The sequence below is a fragment of the Pseudorasbora parva genome, chromosome 24, assembly GCF_024679245.1.
Source record: "Pseudorasbora parva isolate DD20220531a chromosome 24, ASM2467924v1, whole genome shotgun sequence".
Classification (NCBI taxonomy): Eukaryota; Metazoa; Chordata; class Actinopteri; order Cypriniformes; family Gobionidae; genus Pseudorasbora; species Pseudorasbora parva.
In genome coordinates, this window is record NC_090195.1 from 28,264,566 (window position 1) to 28,276,655 (window position 12,090).

Genomic DNA, 12,090 nt, shown 5'->3' on the forward strand with positions numbered 1-12,090 from the left:
CCGCGGCGAGTGGTCCATTTATAGCCGCGGATATGAGACCTAACGCCCGTTTCACACACACTCCGTCTGCAGTGCGTGTGCGTTGCGTTTTTTCCCGTACCCATGTTAACGGATTACAGTTTTCACACTGCACGCGGATGCGGTCCGTCAGTCTGTTCCAGGAGCGGTGCGTCTGCAGCAGTGCACGGATCGTTTTCGTACCGAGTCTATTTTTTGCTGCGCTGCGTTGCTGCATTAAAGTGATAGAACATTGTTCGCATTAAAATAAACATGTACTGACGCGAAAATCTAGTAATTTCACCACAGATGCATATCATGTAAAATATACTCTTGTTTCAAAGTCAACACATGGCTTTTTTTCTCTCAAGTAAAGCAACAAAACCACACTTTACCTGGCATTTAGGTTAAAAAAAAAGTGCCATAATGGATAGCACTCGTACTTTCTTGGAGGTGAAAAGCAAAGTTCTTTATGACCAGCAGGATTTCTTTTAAAAGGGTGTAAAAACGAAAGATAAGACGACAGTCGGCTATTTTTGTATAGACTATTGTAAGTTTCTAATTTAAAATGTTTGTGATTTAAGGCTATAAACTATGTTTAAATGTTTTGCCACTTGTGTGAGCTAAATCTAAAGTATATAAATATGAATAAATGAATTTAATAAACTGTTGTTTAAATGTAGTAGGCTACGTAACCTGACTTCTATTAAAGAGTAAACAACGATAATTGGAATTCTGACGAGGCATGTTCAGTAAAAACCTTTGGATTTTAAATAAAAAATAATGAATAAATGCTGTGTTTGTGGTATGTAACAGCGGATCAGTTGCGGACTGCAAACGCAGCATATGTGGAAGCACTATAGGGTGTGGGGCTCCTGCAACGCACACCGCACACGCAACATGCACCGCACGCTAATGTCTTGTTCCTGTAACTACACAGAAGATGGGTAAAGTATAGCTCCATAATTGTTCAATGTAAAAAAAAAAAAAAAAATCATACTTTGTTAGTTTTAATAAAAAAAATAATAAAAAAAGGTAATTTATCTGCCATTTTTTTCTTTTTGCTGTATCTAAAACATACCGAACCGTACCGAACCGAACCGTTACACCAGTGTATCGTATCGAACCGAACCGTGAATTTTGTGAACCGTTACACCCCTAATATATATATATATATATATATATATATATATATATATATATATATATATATATATATATATATATATCTGTATTTTTGATCAAATAAATGCATGATGAGCAGCAGAAACTTCTTTCAAAAACATTATAAATAGTAATATGTCCAAATATATATCACACACACACAGACGGGGGTACAGAGAGTATTCAGACCCCCTTAAATTTGTCACTCTTTGTTATATTGCAGCCATTTGCTAAAATTATTTACGTAATTTTTTTTTTGTCTGTACACATAGCACCCCATATTGACAAAAAAGACCACAATTTGTGAAATTCTTGCAGATTCATTAAAAAAGTAAAACTTCAATATCACATGGTCCTAAGTATTCAGACCCTTTGCTCAGTATTTAGTAGAAGCACACTTTTGAGCTAATGCAGCCATGAGTCTCTTTGGGAAAGATGCAGTTTTTCACACCTGGATTTGGGGATCCTCTGCCATTCCTCCTTGCAGATCCTCTCCAGTTCTGTCAGGTTGGATGGTAAACGTTGGTGGACAGGTCTAGGCACTCTGGAGAAGGTTTTCGTCCATGATATTTCCCTCCATTGCAACCAGCCGTCTTGTCCCTGCAACTGAAAAACACCCCCACAGCATTATGCTGCCACCACTATGCTTCCCTGTTGGGATTGTATTAGACAAGTGATGAGCAGTGTCTGGTTTTCTCCACACATACCGCTTCAAATTAAGGCCATAACGTTTTATCTTGGTCTCATCAGAACAGAGAATCATATTTCTCAACATCCACGCAAACTCCATGCTGGCTTTCATGTGTCTTGCACTGAGGAGAGGCTTCCGTCGAGCCACTCTGCCATAAAGCCCTGACTTTGGAGGGCTGCAGTGATGGTTAACTTTCTACAACTTTCTCCTATCTCCTGACTGCATCTCTAGAGCTCAGCCACAGTGATCTTTGGGTTCTTCTTTATCTCTCTCACCAAGGCCCCTTTCACACTGCACGTCGGACCCGCAATATTCCCGGAACATTGCCGGGTCACCTTCTGTGTGAAAGCAACCACGTCCCAGGATTGATTAACGAATTCGACCCGGGTCGGGGACCTAGTAACATTGCGGGATTCGACCCGGGACGAGCACTGTGTGAACAAAAGCCAAAACTAATGCCGCAACGTGTACGTAGTTATCGTGCGACTCCTAGAGCTTGTTTTTTCAATAATACAACCCTGCAGTGCCAGAAGAGCTAGTCTGTGTTTTAAACGCAGAGAGTGTTCGTATACAAAAGAAACCAAAATTAAACAAGCAGAAACGTGCGCAAACTGGACACAAGTCGAGACCGCGGAGCTCCTTACTATCCGCACTGAAGCTGAGATCGCTCGCCATTATACGTCACATCCGGATGTCACGTGTCAACTCGACCTGGGACGGTTAAGCGTTGTGTGTGAAAGCGCACATATTACGGCATTTCGCTGGCAGTGTGAATGGACCAAATCTAGTGGCCCGGGAACAAATGCCGGGTCGCATTATCTGTGTATTTGCCGGAATCGCAGTGTGAAAGGGGCTCAAGGCTCTTCTCCCCCGATAGCTCAGTTTGCCCGGACGGCCAGCTCTAGGAAGGGATCTGGTCGTCCTAAACATCTTCAATTTAAGGATTATGGAGGCCACTGTGCTCTTAGGAACCTTGAAGGGGTCCTAAAATTGTCATTTTTGTACAATTTAATATGATTATTTTGTGTCTAGATTAAAAGTTTGTAATATACTTTATAAAAGATTTTATTTTTTTGTGATTCTTTAGTAAGTGATTATCTATAAAAGACAGATACACTGTACCGATTATTTCCAAAAAAAGCTGAGCTCATGGAGGCATGCAGTGGACGGAGCTAAAGTTACGAGCACACACACACACACACACACACACACACACACACACACACACACACACACACACACACACACACACACACACACACACAATTTGTTTTTGTGACATATGGGGACATTCCATAAGGGTAATGGTTTTTATAACGTACAAACCGTATTTTCTATCCCTCTACACTGCCCCTGCCCCTAAACCTACCCATCACAGAACATTCTGCATTTTTACTTTCTAAAAAAACTTGTAATACCTGTGTCAGACCCATGTCATTATACACATTTGTGTCCTCATATGTCACAAAAAAATGCATAAATGCAAAAAAAAAAAAAAAAAAAAAAAAAAAAAATATATATATATATATATATATATATATATATATATATATATATATATATATATATATATATATATATATATATATATATATATATATATGTGACTTGTATTTGACACAACAGCAAACTTGCAGCCTGTGTGTGAGCAAAAAAAAAAAAACTGTTACACCTACAAAGATTTCTTAACAGCAAAAAAAATATATATATCTAAGGATCAACATTATAAATGGACCTCAGGGGACAAAATGTAATAAAAAAAACTGCAACCCCTTTAAAGTTCTCAATGCACACTGTAAATGTCATCTCCAGTAAAGCCCTTCTGGACTATCCATCAAATTTTGATTGCAATGTGTTTGTGTTTCTGTCCATTTCTTTAGATTTTTATATTTGAGAATAACATCTACTACCGGGCCACTGTGGAGAACAGATCCATCCGTCTTGTTTCTACTGGGAAAGAGGGTGTGATTTTCAACGGCCTAAGCGACTGGCTTTATGAAGGTATGAAAGATTTGTTTTTATGCTTTGCAAAACTAAACATTTTTTAGAAGAGACTTTGTCAAGAACTGGCCTGACCAAACCAGCAGAAAACCCCTTATTATTGAGCCTTAACAACTACTGTGAACTTAGCCTCTTTGTATCTTTAATATTGTGCCAAAATTCTAGTTCAGGGAAGTAGAAGGCGGAATCAGCTAATAGTTTTAAGCAGCAAGTAAAGTTTAATCACAAAATAAACAGAAACAACAAATCAAAAAGACTGGCAGTTGCCTTTTCTGCTGACTGCCGTCTAAAACAACTTAAAATGTCCCAGGCTTGGTCCTCCCTTGCCCTTCACTGTTGTTGCTTCACCTTATATCCTTCTGGAACTCCTCTGTGGGACTCGAGACCAGTGTGTATAGGTTACACAGGTGTCTGTCATTAGGACTCGCTCCGCTCCCATGGCTGTTGTCCCCACCCTGCTACACATAGCCCAACACAGTTCACTGGCCACTCTTGAGGAGGGCGGGGTGTACCATGGCGGCCACATTACCTGGGGTAAGGATAGATGAGAAACGGAAGGATAAGGACAGGTGAGAGGAAAAGTCAAATAAATTCCTGGCCCAGTTCCCCAAACACACTGCCGCTTGGTTCTCAACTAGCTGAGAGTCCCTTATTTGCGGTGTCATGCAAGGGAATTGGACCAGGGATGAAAATTAGCAACTACCACCAGCCAAATGTGGGTTATTTTGAGTTGTGGCGGGTAAATTCGCTTCACCTACCGGCCGTCGTGGCGGGTAAATAAAAATAGCATACTGTTTAACCTCTTTATAAACTTTGTTCAGTGCATTCGAGTGCTGCCATATGTTCGACTATGAGCAGTCATTTTCGCCATCATCACTCGGGTGTAGAGCCAGAGGATGCAAGTGAGAACTCACACGCGCTGTGAGAAGTCTGTGCACTCATCCGAAAGCGCACACACTTCTCACGGTTTCTCACAGGGCGCAAATATTGAGTTATCTTTCAAGTCTTGCACTTGAATGAATAAACTCACACAAGAAGTATGTCAACATGTCCATCTTGATAAGTATCCTGGCAGACATAGAGGCATAATTTCTTTCGGTGTTTCGTTTTTTTGCCTTGGTTTCCTCTTTTTCGTTTTCAGCTAAAAATTTTGATTTTCGGTGCATCCCTACTGACAATGTTCTGCTTAGTATGTCATCAACACGCTTCAGAAGATGTCAAAACGAATAGTTTCCTTTTTGGGACTAAAAACCTTAAAATTTGGAGCCATAAAAGACCACAGATCATCCAAATGCCACATCCAGCTAAAAAAAGACACTCGGAGCACAGAGCCCTACTCATTTAATGAAATGTATATCAGTTCATGGTCTGTGTGTGTATAAGAGAGAAAGAGAAAATGTCAGTATTTCAATGAGACTTGAGATTAAATGAACTGCTTAAGCATTGTAGAGCTTGTAGTGTTAATTTCCACATGCAGTTTCACATTGTTGGTTAAAAACAAGAAAGTGGCTGGTAAAAACATTGAGTGGCTGGTAGATTTTGAAATCCACCAGCCACAGTGGCCAGTGGACAAAAAAGTTAATTCCCCTCCCTGTGCTGGACGCCCCTCGGGTGGGCGGCCTCCGACTCCTCCATCCCCTGGTGGTGGACAATGACTCGTACGGCTTTGGGTGTCTAGCAGCGAGCCCCATTCCCTCACTCCCTCACTGCCTGCTCCTCTCCATCAAGGAGGATGGCAGCAGGCCCTGGCCTCTGGTGAACAGCGGCGAATCCTCCATCCCCTCATCGATGGCAGTTAACCCTCCATGACCCAGCGAGCTTCTCCATCCCTCCTGATCCATCTGGGATTCCCTTCAGCAATGAGGGCTCTTGACAATGTGTTCCTCCACGGTTTCGGCACTAATGTAGCAAAGTTCAAGTTCAGGGTTCAGGTTCTCAAAATAAACATAATAAAAGAACAAAATGTCACAGGCCTGAATACCATGAAGCCTGTTTAGCTGGCTAGCCATATATATTGTAGTTTGTGCCAATCCTGGGTTTTAGGTACCATTAAAGTGATTTGGCTTTTAGCTGTGTTCATCTTACACTCCATAGCGAACCTGCTCCAGGACAGGTTATGTTCTGGATAAGAGATCTCAACCTGAAATTGGGCCAATCAGCATTGAGCAAAGTAAAACACTTCTGATTCAATAAAGTCACTCCCCCTGTTTCTACAAATTAAAGGTCACTACATAGCAAATGTTTTTTAAAGACTAAAGCGTCTGGCTTTTAACAATGCTTATTTATAATAATAATAATAATAATAATAATAATAATAATAACATCTTTGAATGATTTAGATATAATTTAGGATATTAAATTATTATACCATTAATCAATTACAAATTTATAATTTTAGTTAATCAATCATTAATAGGCACTTTGTTAAAATTAATGTAAATAGCCTATATAAAATAATACAAATAAGCTTTAAAATCAATACATAAAGCTATTAAAAATGACGCTTACTGAGCTTAAATGTTCAGTTCTTTCTATCAACTAAACTAACGTCATAACTTTTACTTGCATTGACATATCATATTTTTTTCTTTAAGTTGTCCTCTTTCATAGACCTCTCTTTTCTTCTTGCTGTGTTAATTTGTTTAAATTCTTAATATGTTTCAATCATGTAATATTCTGCAGAAGAGAGAAATGAATCTCACTCAATCTTGTGAGAAGTGAATCTCTGTTCACCAGTATGTGATTGTCTTATCACTATTGATTTCACATCACTGATCCACAGCATGTGATTGGCTGTTCACTACATCACTGATCCACAACATGTGATTGGCTGTTCACTACATCACTGATCCACAACATGTGATTGGCTGTTCACTACGGATGTCACAGCTAAACTCCTGAACTCAGGATCAATGCCTGAGTTGACAGAGAAAGCTGAAGATCAGCATCATGGTACCAACAAAGCCTGAATAGATATGTTTGGTTTTGTCAACTCGAAACTAATCCTGTAACCCTGAGTTTGTTTAACTACCATCATGGTACAGGCCCCAGGTCCTCTCTCGTCCTTGATTTTCTGTGTATTGTCAAAGAATGAACTACCTTTGACAGGACCCTGTGGTTGTGGATTTTTGCCATGTGTGATGTGAATCTCCCATTTAAACTTTAATCTGAGCTCATATTGCAGCGACTGACCCTTGCCATGAGTTTATGAGGTGCTGAAGGTCTCGAAATTGACTCTTATTATTTATTGAAAGGGTTGAATGTATTAAAGAGAGCAGAGACTCGTCCTGGACTATTTCTGTTGCTCCTGATCTCAATCTCTCTGCCGGTTTACAGTGTGTGATTTATCCCTCTATTATTCATCTATACTATATTAGCATTCTTTAGTTTTTACATGTAGATTTTGCAGGACATACAATCTTTAACTCTTAAATATTAAAACTCAGCGTTTTTTTTTTTTTTTTTTTTTTTTTTTTTGCCAGCCACCGCAAGGGTTTTTGACAATTTTCACCAAAATATAATAGCCCATAGAATATTTAGTTTTATGAATATCTGAGCATGGGATATGTCAATATATAGAGAGCTGACCCTCTTCTTTTAAACAAAAAAATACTTTTATTTTAGCTTCTTGCATTCTTTTTTAACAACACTTGAATATTGGTAAGTTTCATAAAAAAGCAACATTTTGAAAAAAAAGCTGAGAAAATCATGTTTTTGTGAAGACTGTATCCAGATCAGATTCAGAGATGATCAAGCACAGATGGAGTAAATCAAGTCCATCAACACTCCTAATGCTTCACAGTCCTGTAGCTCATCCAGGGTCCACATTTCATTCAGTAACATTAGATAGTTTTGATTCATATGCTGATTAATGATGATGATCACGTTATTTTTCATAGCATCTGCTTACATACGATTGCTTGTTTTACTTGCGTCTTCCTCGTGTGTGTTTTGATCAGGAGATTCAGTACACATTCAAAAGATGCCCCCTAGCATCTATCAGTGAAAACACAGAAACCTGGAAATTCTGTTTTTGGCCTGGAAGCGTTTTCTCACAAATTACGGAAAATTCCGTGTTTGGTGGGGAAAGAGTTAAAAAATATAGTTTTGACTTCCATATTTAAAGCCATTGTAAAAAAAATCACACACCTTTGACGTTATTTGAATTCTACATTAATGTGCCAATTTGCTTTTTTACCCTAAATAGCCTACAGGTACCCCTTTTCCACCGACACTGTTCCAGTGAAGGTTCCTGGTATGTGTTTGTTCTCAAAATGTTCTGCAAACTGTTATGAAAAAGGGATTTTCAGGCTAGCAAGTTCAATATCGGTTCAACTCCGGCCCTTAAAACATGCTGGTCTCGAATATAGCCGGGGAGCAGAGAAAAGTTGTTGCTGTCTATGTCAATCTTAAGCAATATAATAATGTTGCACTTCATTGCTCTTTAGATCTAAATATATAAAACTCTGCCCATGAGAGAGACTCAGCATGCGAGAGAGCGAGTGAAATAACGGTTTCATTTTCCATATATCAGATGAGAGTACCAGGAGTTTATGCGAGCTGTGAAAACAGAACTGCTCAAACACCAGGATTTTTGATTTTACACTGGCTTTATTCAGATAAACAACATTTAAAAGCCTTATATCACAGCTCAACCCTCAAGTCTGTAGAAACATGGCAGGTTTGCAAGAGGCCCCAGTTCGCCTGGCCGAGAATAGGCAACGGAGTAAGGTTGAACCCCCGGGCAAGATGATGTCATTCTTTGATATTTTGAATATGCTACACATCTGGAAGAGGACACAGTGATGTATTACCATTACATAATGTTTCGTATAACTAAATTATTACATACAAAGATTATTACTTTGACTCCAATGTTTTTAACACGTCTTTTTAAAATCCACAACATATACACACATATTTGAAATATACCCACATCCCTTGTGAAAAAGTAATTTTTTTAACACTTGAAGGTCCCATGGCATTAAAGGGGGGGTGAAACACTCAGTTTCAGTCAGTGTCATGTCAATCTTGAGTACCTATAGAGTAGCATTGCATCCTGCATATCTCCGAAAAGTCTTTATTTTTTTAATAATTATATAAGAAAGATGCGCTGTTCCGAGTCTTTCCGAAAAAAGCCGAGCGGGTGGGGGCGTGTCATGTGAGCGGAGCTAAATAATGACGTGTGCAGCAGCGCGCTGCAGTGAGGAAAGTGAGTCGCTCTGTGAGGAAAGTGATTCGCTCAGTGAGGAAAGTGATTCGCCCGCCGCGTGAGGAAAGTGATTCGCTCTGTGAGGAAAGTGATTCGCTCTGTGAGGAAAGTGATTCGCTCAGTGAGGAAAGTGATTCGCCCGCCGCGTGAGGAAAGTGATTCGCTCTGTGAGGAAAGTGATTCGCTCTGTGAGGAAAGTGATTCGCTCAGTGAGGAAAGTGATTCGCCCGCCGCGTGAGGAAAGTGAGTCGCTCTGTGAGGTAAGTGATTCGCTCAGTGAGGAAAGTGATTCGCCCGCCGCGTGAGGAAAGTGAGTCGCTCTGTGAGGAAAGTGATTCGCTCAGTGAGGAAAGTGATTCGCCTGCCGCGTGAGGAAAGTGAGTCGCTCTGTGAGGAAAGTGATTCGCTCTGTGAGGAAAGTGATTCGCTCAGTGAGGAAAGTGATTCGCCCGCCGCGTGAGGAAAGTGATTCGCTCTGTGAGGAAAGTGATTCGCTCTGTGAGGAAAGTGATTCGCTCAGTGAGGAAAGTGATTCGCCCGCCGCGTGAGGAAAGTGAGTCGCTCTGTGAGGAAAGTGATTCGCTCAGTGAGGAAAGTGATTCGCCTGCCGCGTGAGGAAAGTGAGTCGCTCTGTGAGGAAAGTGATTCGCCCGCCGCGTGAGGAAAGTGAGTCGCTCTGTGAGGAAAGTGATTCGCTCAGTGAGGAAAGTGATTCGCCCGCCGCGTGAGGAAAGTGAGTCGCTCTGTGAGGAAAGTGATTCGCCTGTCGCGTGAGGAAAGTGCTAATACAGATCGACCGCCGGCCTATCAGTGGGTAAGTCAGTAGCTACTGGTTATATCACCTGTTTAGAGTCCTACAAGCCAGCGCTTTGATGGGCGTAGCCTGTTGCTTTCGCTCTCTCCCTTGCTCTCTCTCTCTCTCTCTCTCTCTCACGCGCTTCCGGTAGAATTGTCCGTAAGGCCCATACAAGGAAATTCCGCCCCCACTAACGTCAATGGGGACGCATGATCTCAAAAAACTTGCCGAAACTTATGACTAACCGGAAGTAGTATTTTTGACAAAGAAATACTCCCATCAAACGTCCACCTTAACTTTTGAAACTTTGTCTATGTTTAGTATGGGATTCCAAGTCTTTAACAGTGTAAAAAGATCAGTATGCATGAAACAGCATTTCACCCCCCCTTTAAAGGTTTTTCAACATTAATATGAGTTCCCCTAGCCTGAATATTGTTCCCAAGTGGCAAGAAATTTCGATGGGTGCAAACCAAGTTTGCCTGTCTTTCTCTGCCTTTGAGAAAATTAGAGCTCAGAATTTGCCTGTCATGACGTCATACCAGGAACGGTTACCTCCGCCCAGAGAAGTTGGCACGCCCATGCCAGCGCTATATGTGTGTGTCCTCGAGAGAGAGAGAGAGCATGGCAGTTTCTCAGTGTTTGGATATACAAATGAAAACAGAAGTCTTTTTTCAGTTCCTTCATCTGAGCCTCAGAAGAACCAGTGGGTTAATTTTATTTTCTCTGGAAATTGCCTGAACTGTGATCAGTGATTTCTGATGTGTAGCTAATCATTCAAATTCACACAGACTTTCTTTCTAAATCGTTTAATGCTGTTTATGCATCAGTGAATCAAGCCAGTGACTAAACGAACAACTTCACATTGTTTCTGTTGAATGAAACAAAACTGTTATTTATATGATTACAGAGAGTGATCAAAGAACACACTCTTTATAATGTCTGAAGATGTCAATCACATATTGATACGAGTGTATCTGCACATCTCCAAACTGCCGTTATAATGAATGATGCTGTTATGCTCAACAGAAGCTCTTGCTGTATTTACATCGATGTCGTGTTTGCTGTTAGTTGTGGTCAAAGCATTTGTTGAGAGAAATAGCATTGCAGTGAAGAGATCACTGCATTCACGCGATCAATAGACTGCCTCTGTTCTCAATGCTCAAAGGAGGAAGAATACAGGGTCTGCATAACTGGGACTGGGTAACTGGGTTACTGGCTAGCAGCACTTGCATAGAGACCTTGCTAAATCACGCCCCCTCTGCCACATACAGTAATCTAATACTCATTTCAAATGCAAACGATGTCAGCCAATCACAACAGTGGGCGTTTTTTTAACGGAAGTCGCACAGCAGACACGGCCCTTTGAAACAGAGCATTCAAGCCAGAGGGCTAATATCATTAAAGAAAAAAAAGATTATTTATTATTTAAAAAAGATTATTATTAGATTTTATGATGTAAAAATCATACTAATAATATAAGTACACCTCAGGAAACATTATAAAATAATAAAAAATAATCCATGCCATGGGACCTTTAAAGTGATAGTCAAAATAAAAATAAAAACTTATTTTACTCACTCACATCACGCTTCATTAAAACATCTCCAAATAAAAGTCTTATGGGTTTCGAATGACACGAGGGTGAGTGACGACAGCATTTTCATTTTTGGGTGAACTATCCTCTTAAAGGTGTGTGTCAATTTTAGCAGCATATAAGGGGGGCTGGCACAGGACAAAAAAATTGTCGTCTAAAAGAGCAGAGAATGACTAGTACTCTGTAGAGAAGTTTGTCCGTTTAGGGCTACTGTAAAAAATATGACGATGAAAAATGGCGATTTCGCTGTAAGGGAATCAGCGGTGTATGTAGATAGAAATGGCTCATTCTGAGGTAATAAAAACATAACTGAAAACACAGTTATGTATTTTATATTGCATTTCTGTCAATAGATCCAGGGCTCTTTGTATGTATCTTTATATGTAATTCATAATTACTTGTATTGTTTTTTAAATAAAGTGGACTGCCTAATATACTGACAAGCATTTGTGGTAAACTAAAATATAATTGAATTTCTTTTGAAACTTTAAACATTTGTAATGATGAAGTGCAAATGTAATACTTGTAAAATGTATAACTCATTAAAAAAATAAAATTATATATATATATATATATATATATATATATATATATATATATATATATATATATATATATATATATATATATATATA

At 39.7% G+C, this 12,090-nt stretch overlaps 1 protein-coding gene across 4 annotated transcripts in view; it reads left to right on the plus strand.

Moving 5' to 3' along the window:
• The window catches only part of dpp6a (dipeptidyl-peptidase 6a), a 673,440-nt gene that overhangs the window by 567,135 nt on the left and 94,215 nt on the right, over window positions 1-12,090 (plus strand). For all 4 annotated transcript variants that reach the window (XM_067435535.1, XM_067435538.1, XM_067435537.1 and 1 more), the window contains one exon: window positions 3,733-3,853. In XM_067435535.1, the coding sequence (XP_067291636.1) occupies window positions 3,733-3,853 (121 nt within the window). The remainder of the gene's footprint in view (window positions 1-3,732; window positions 3,854-12,090) is intronic.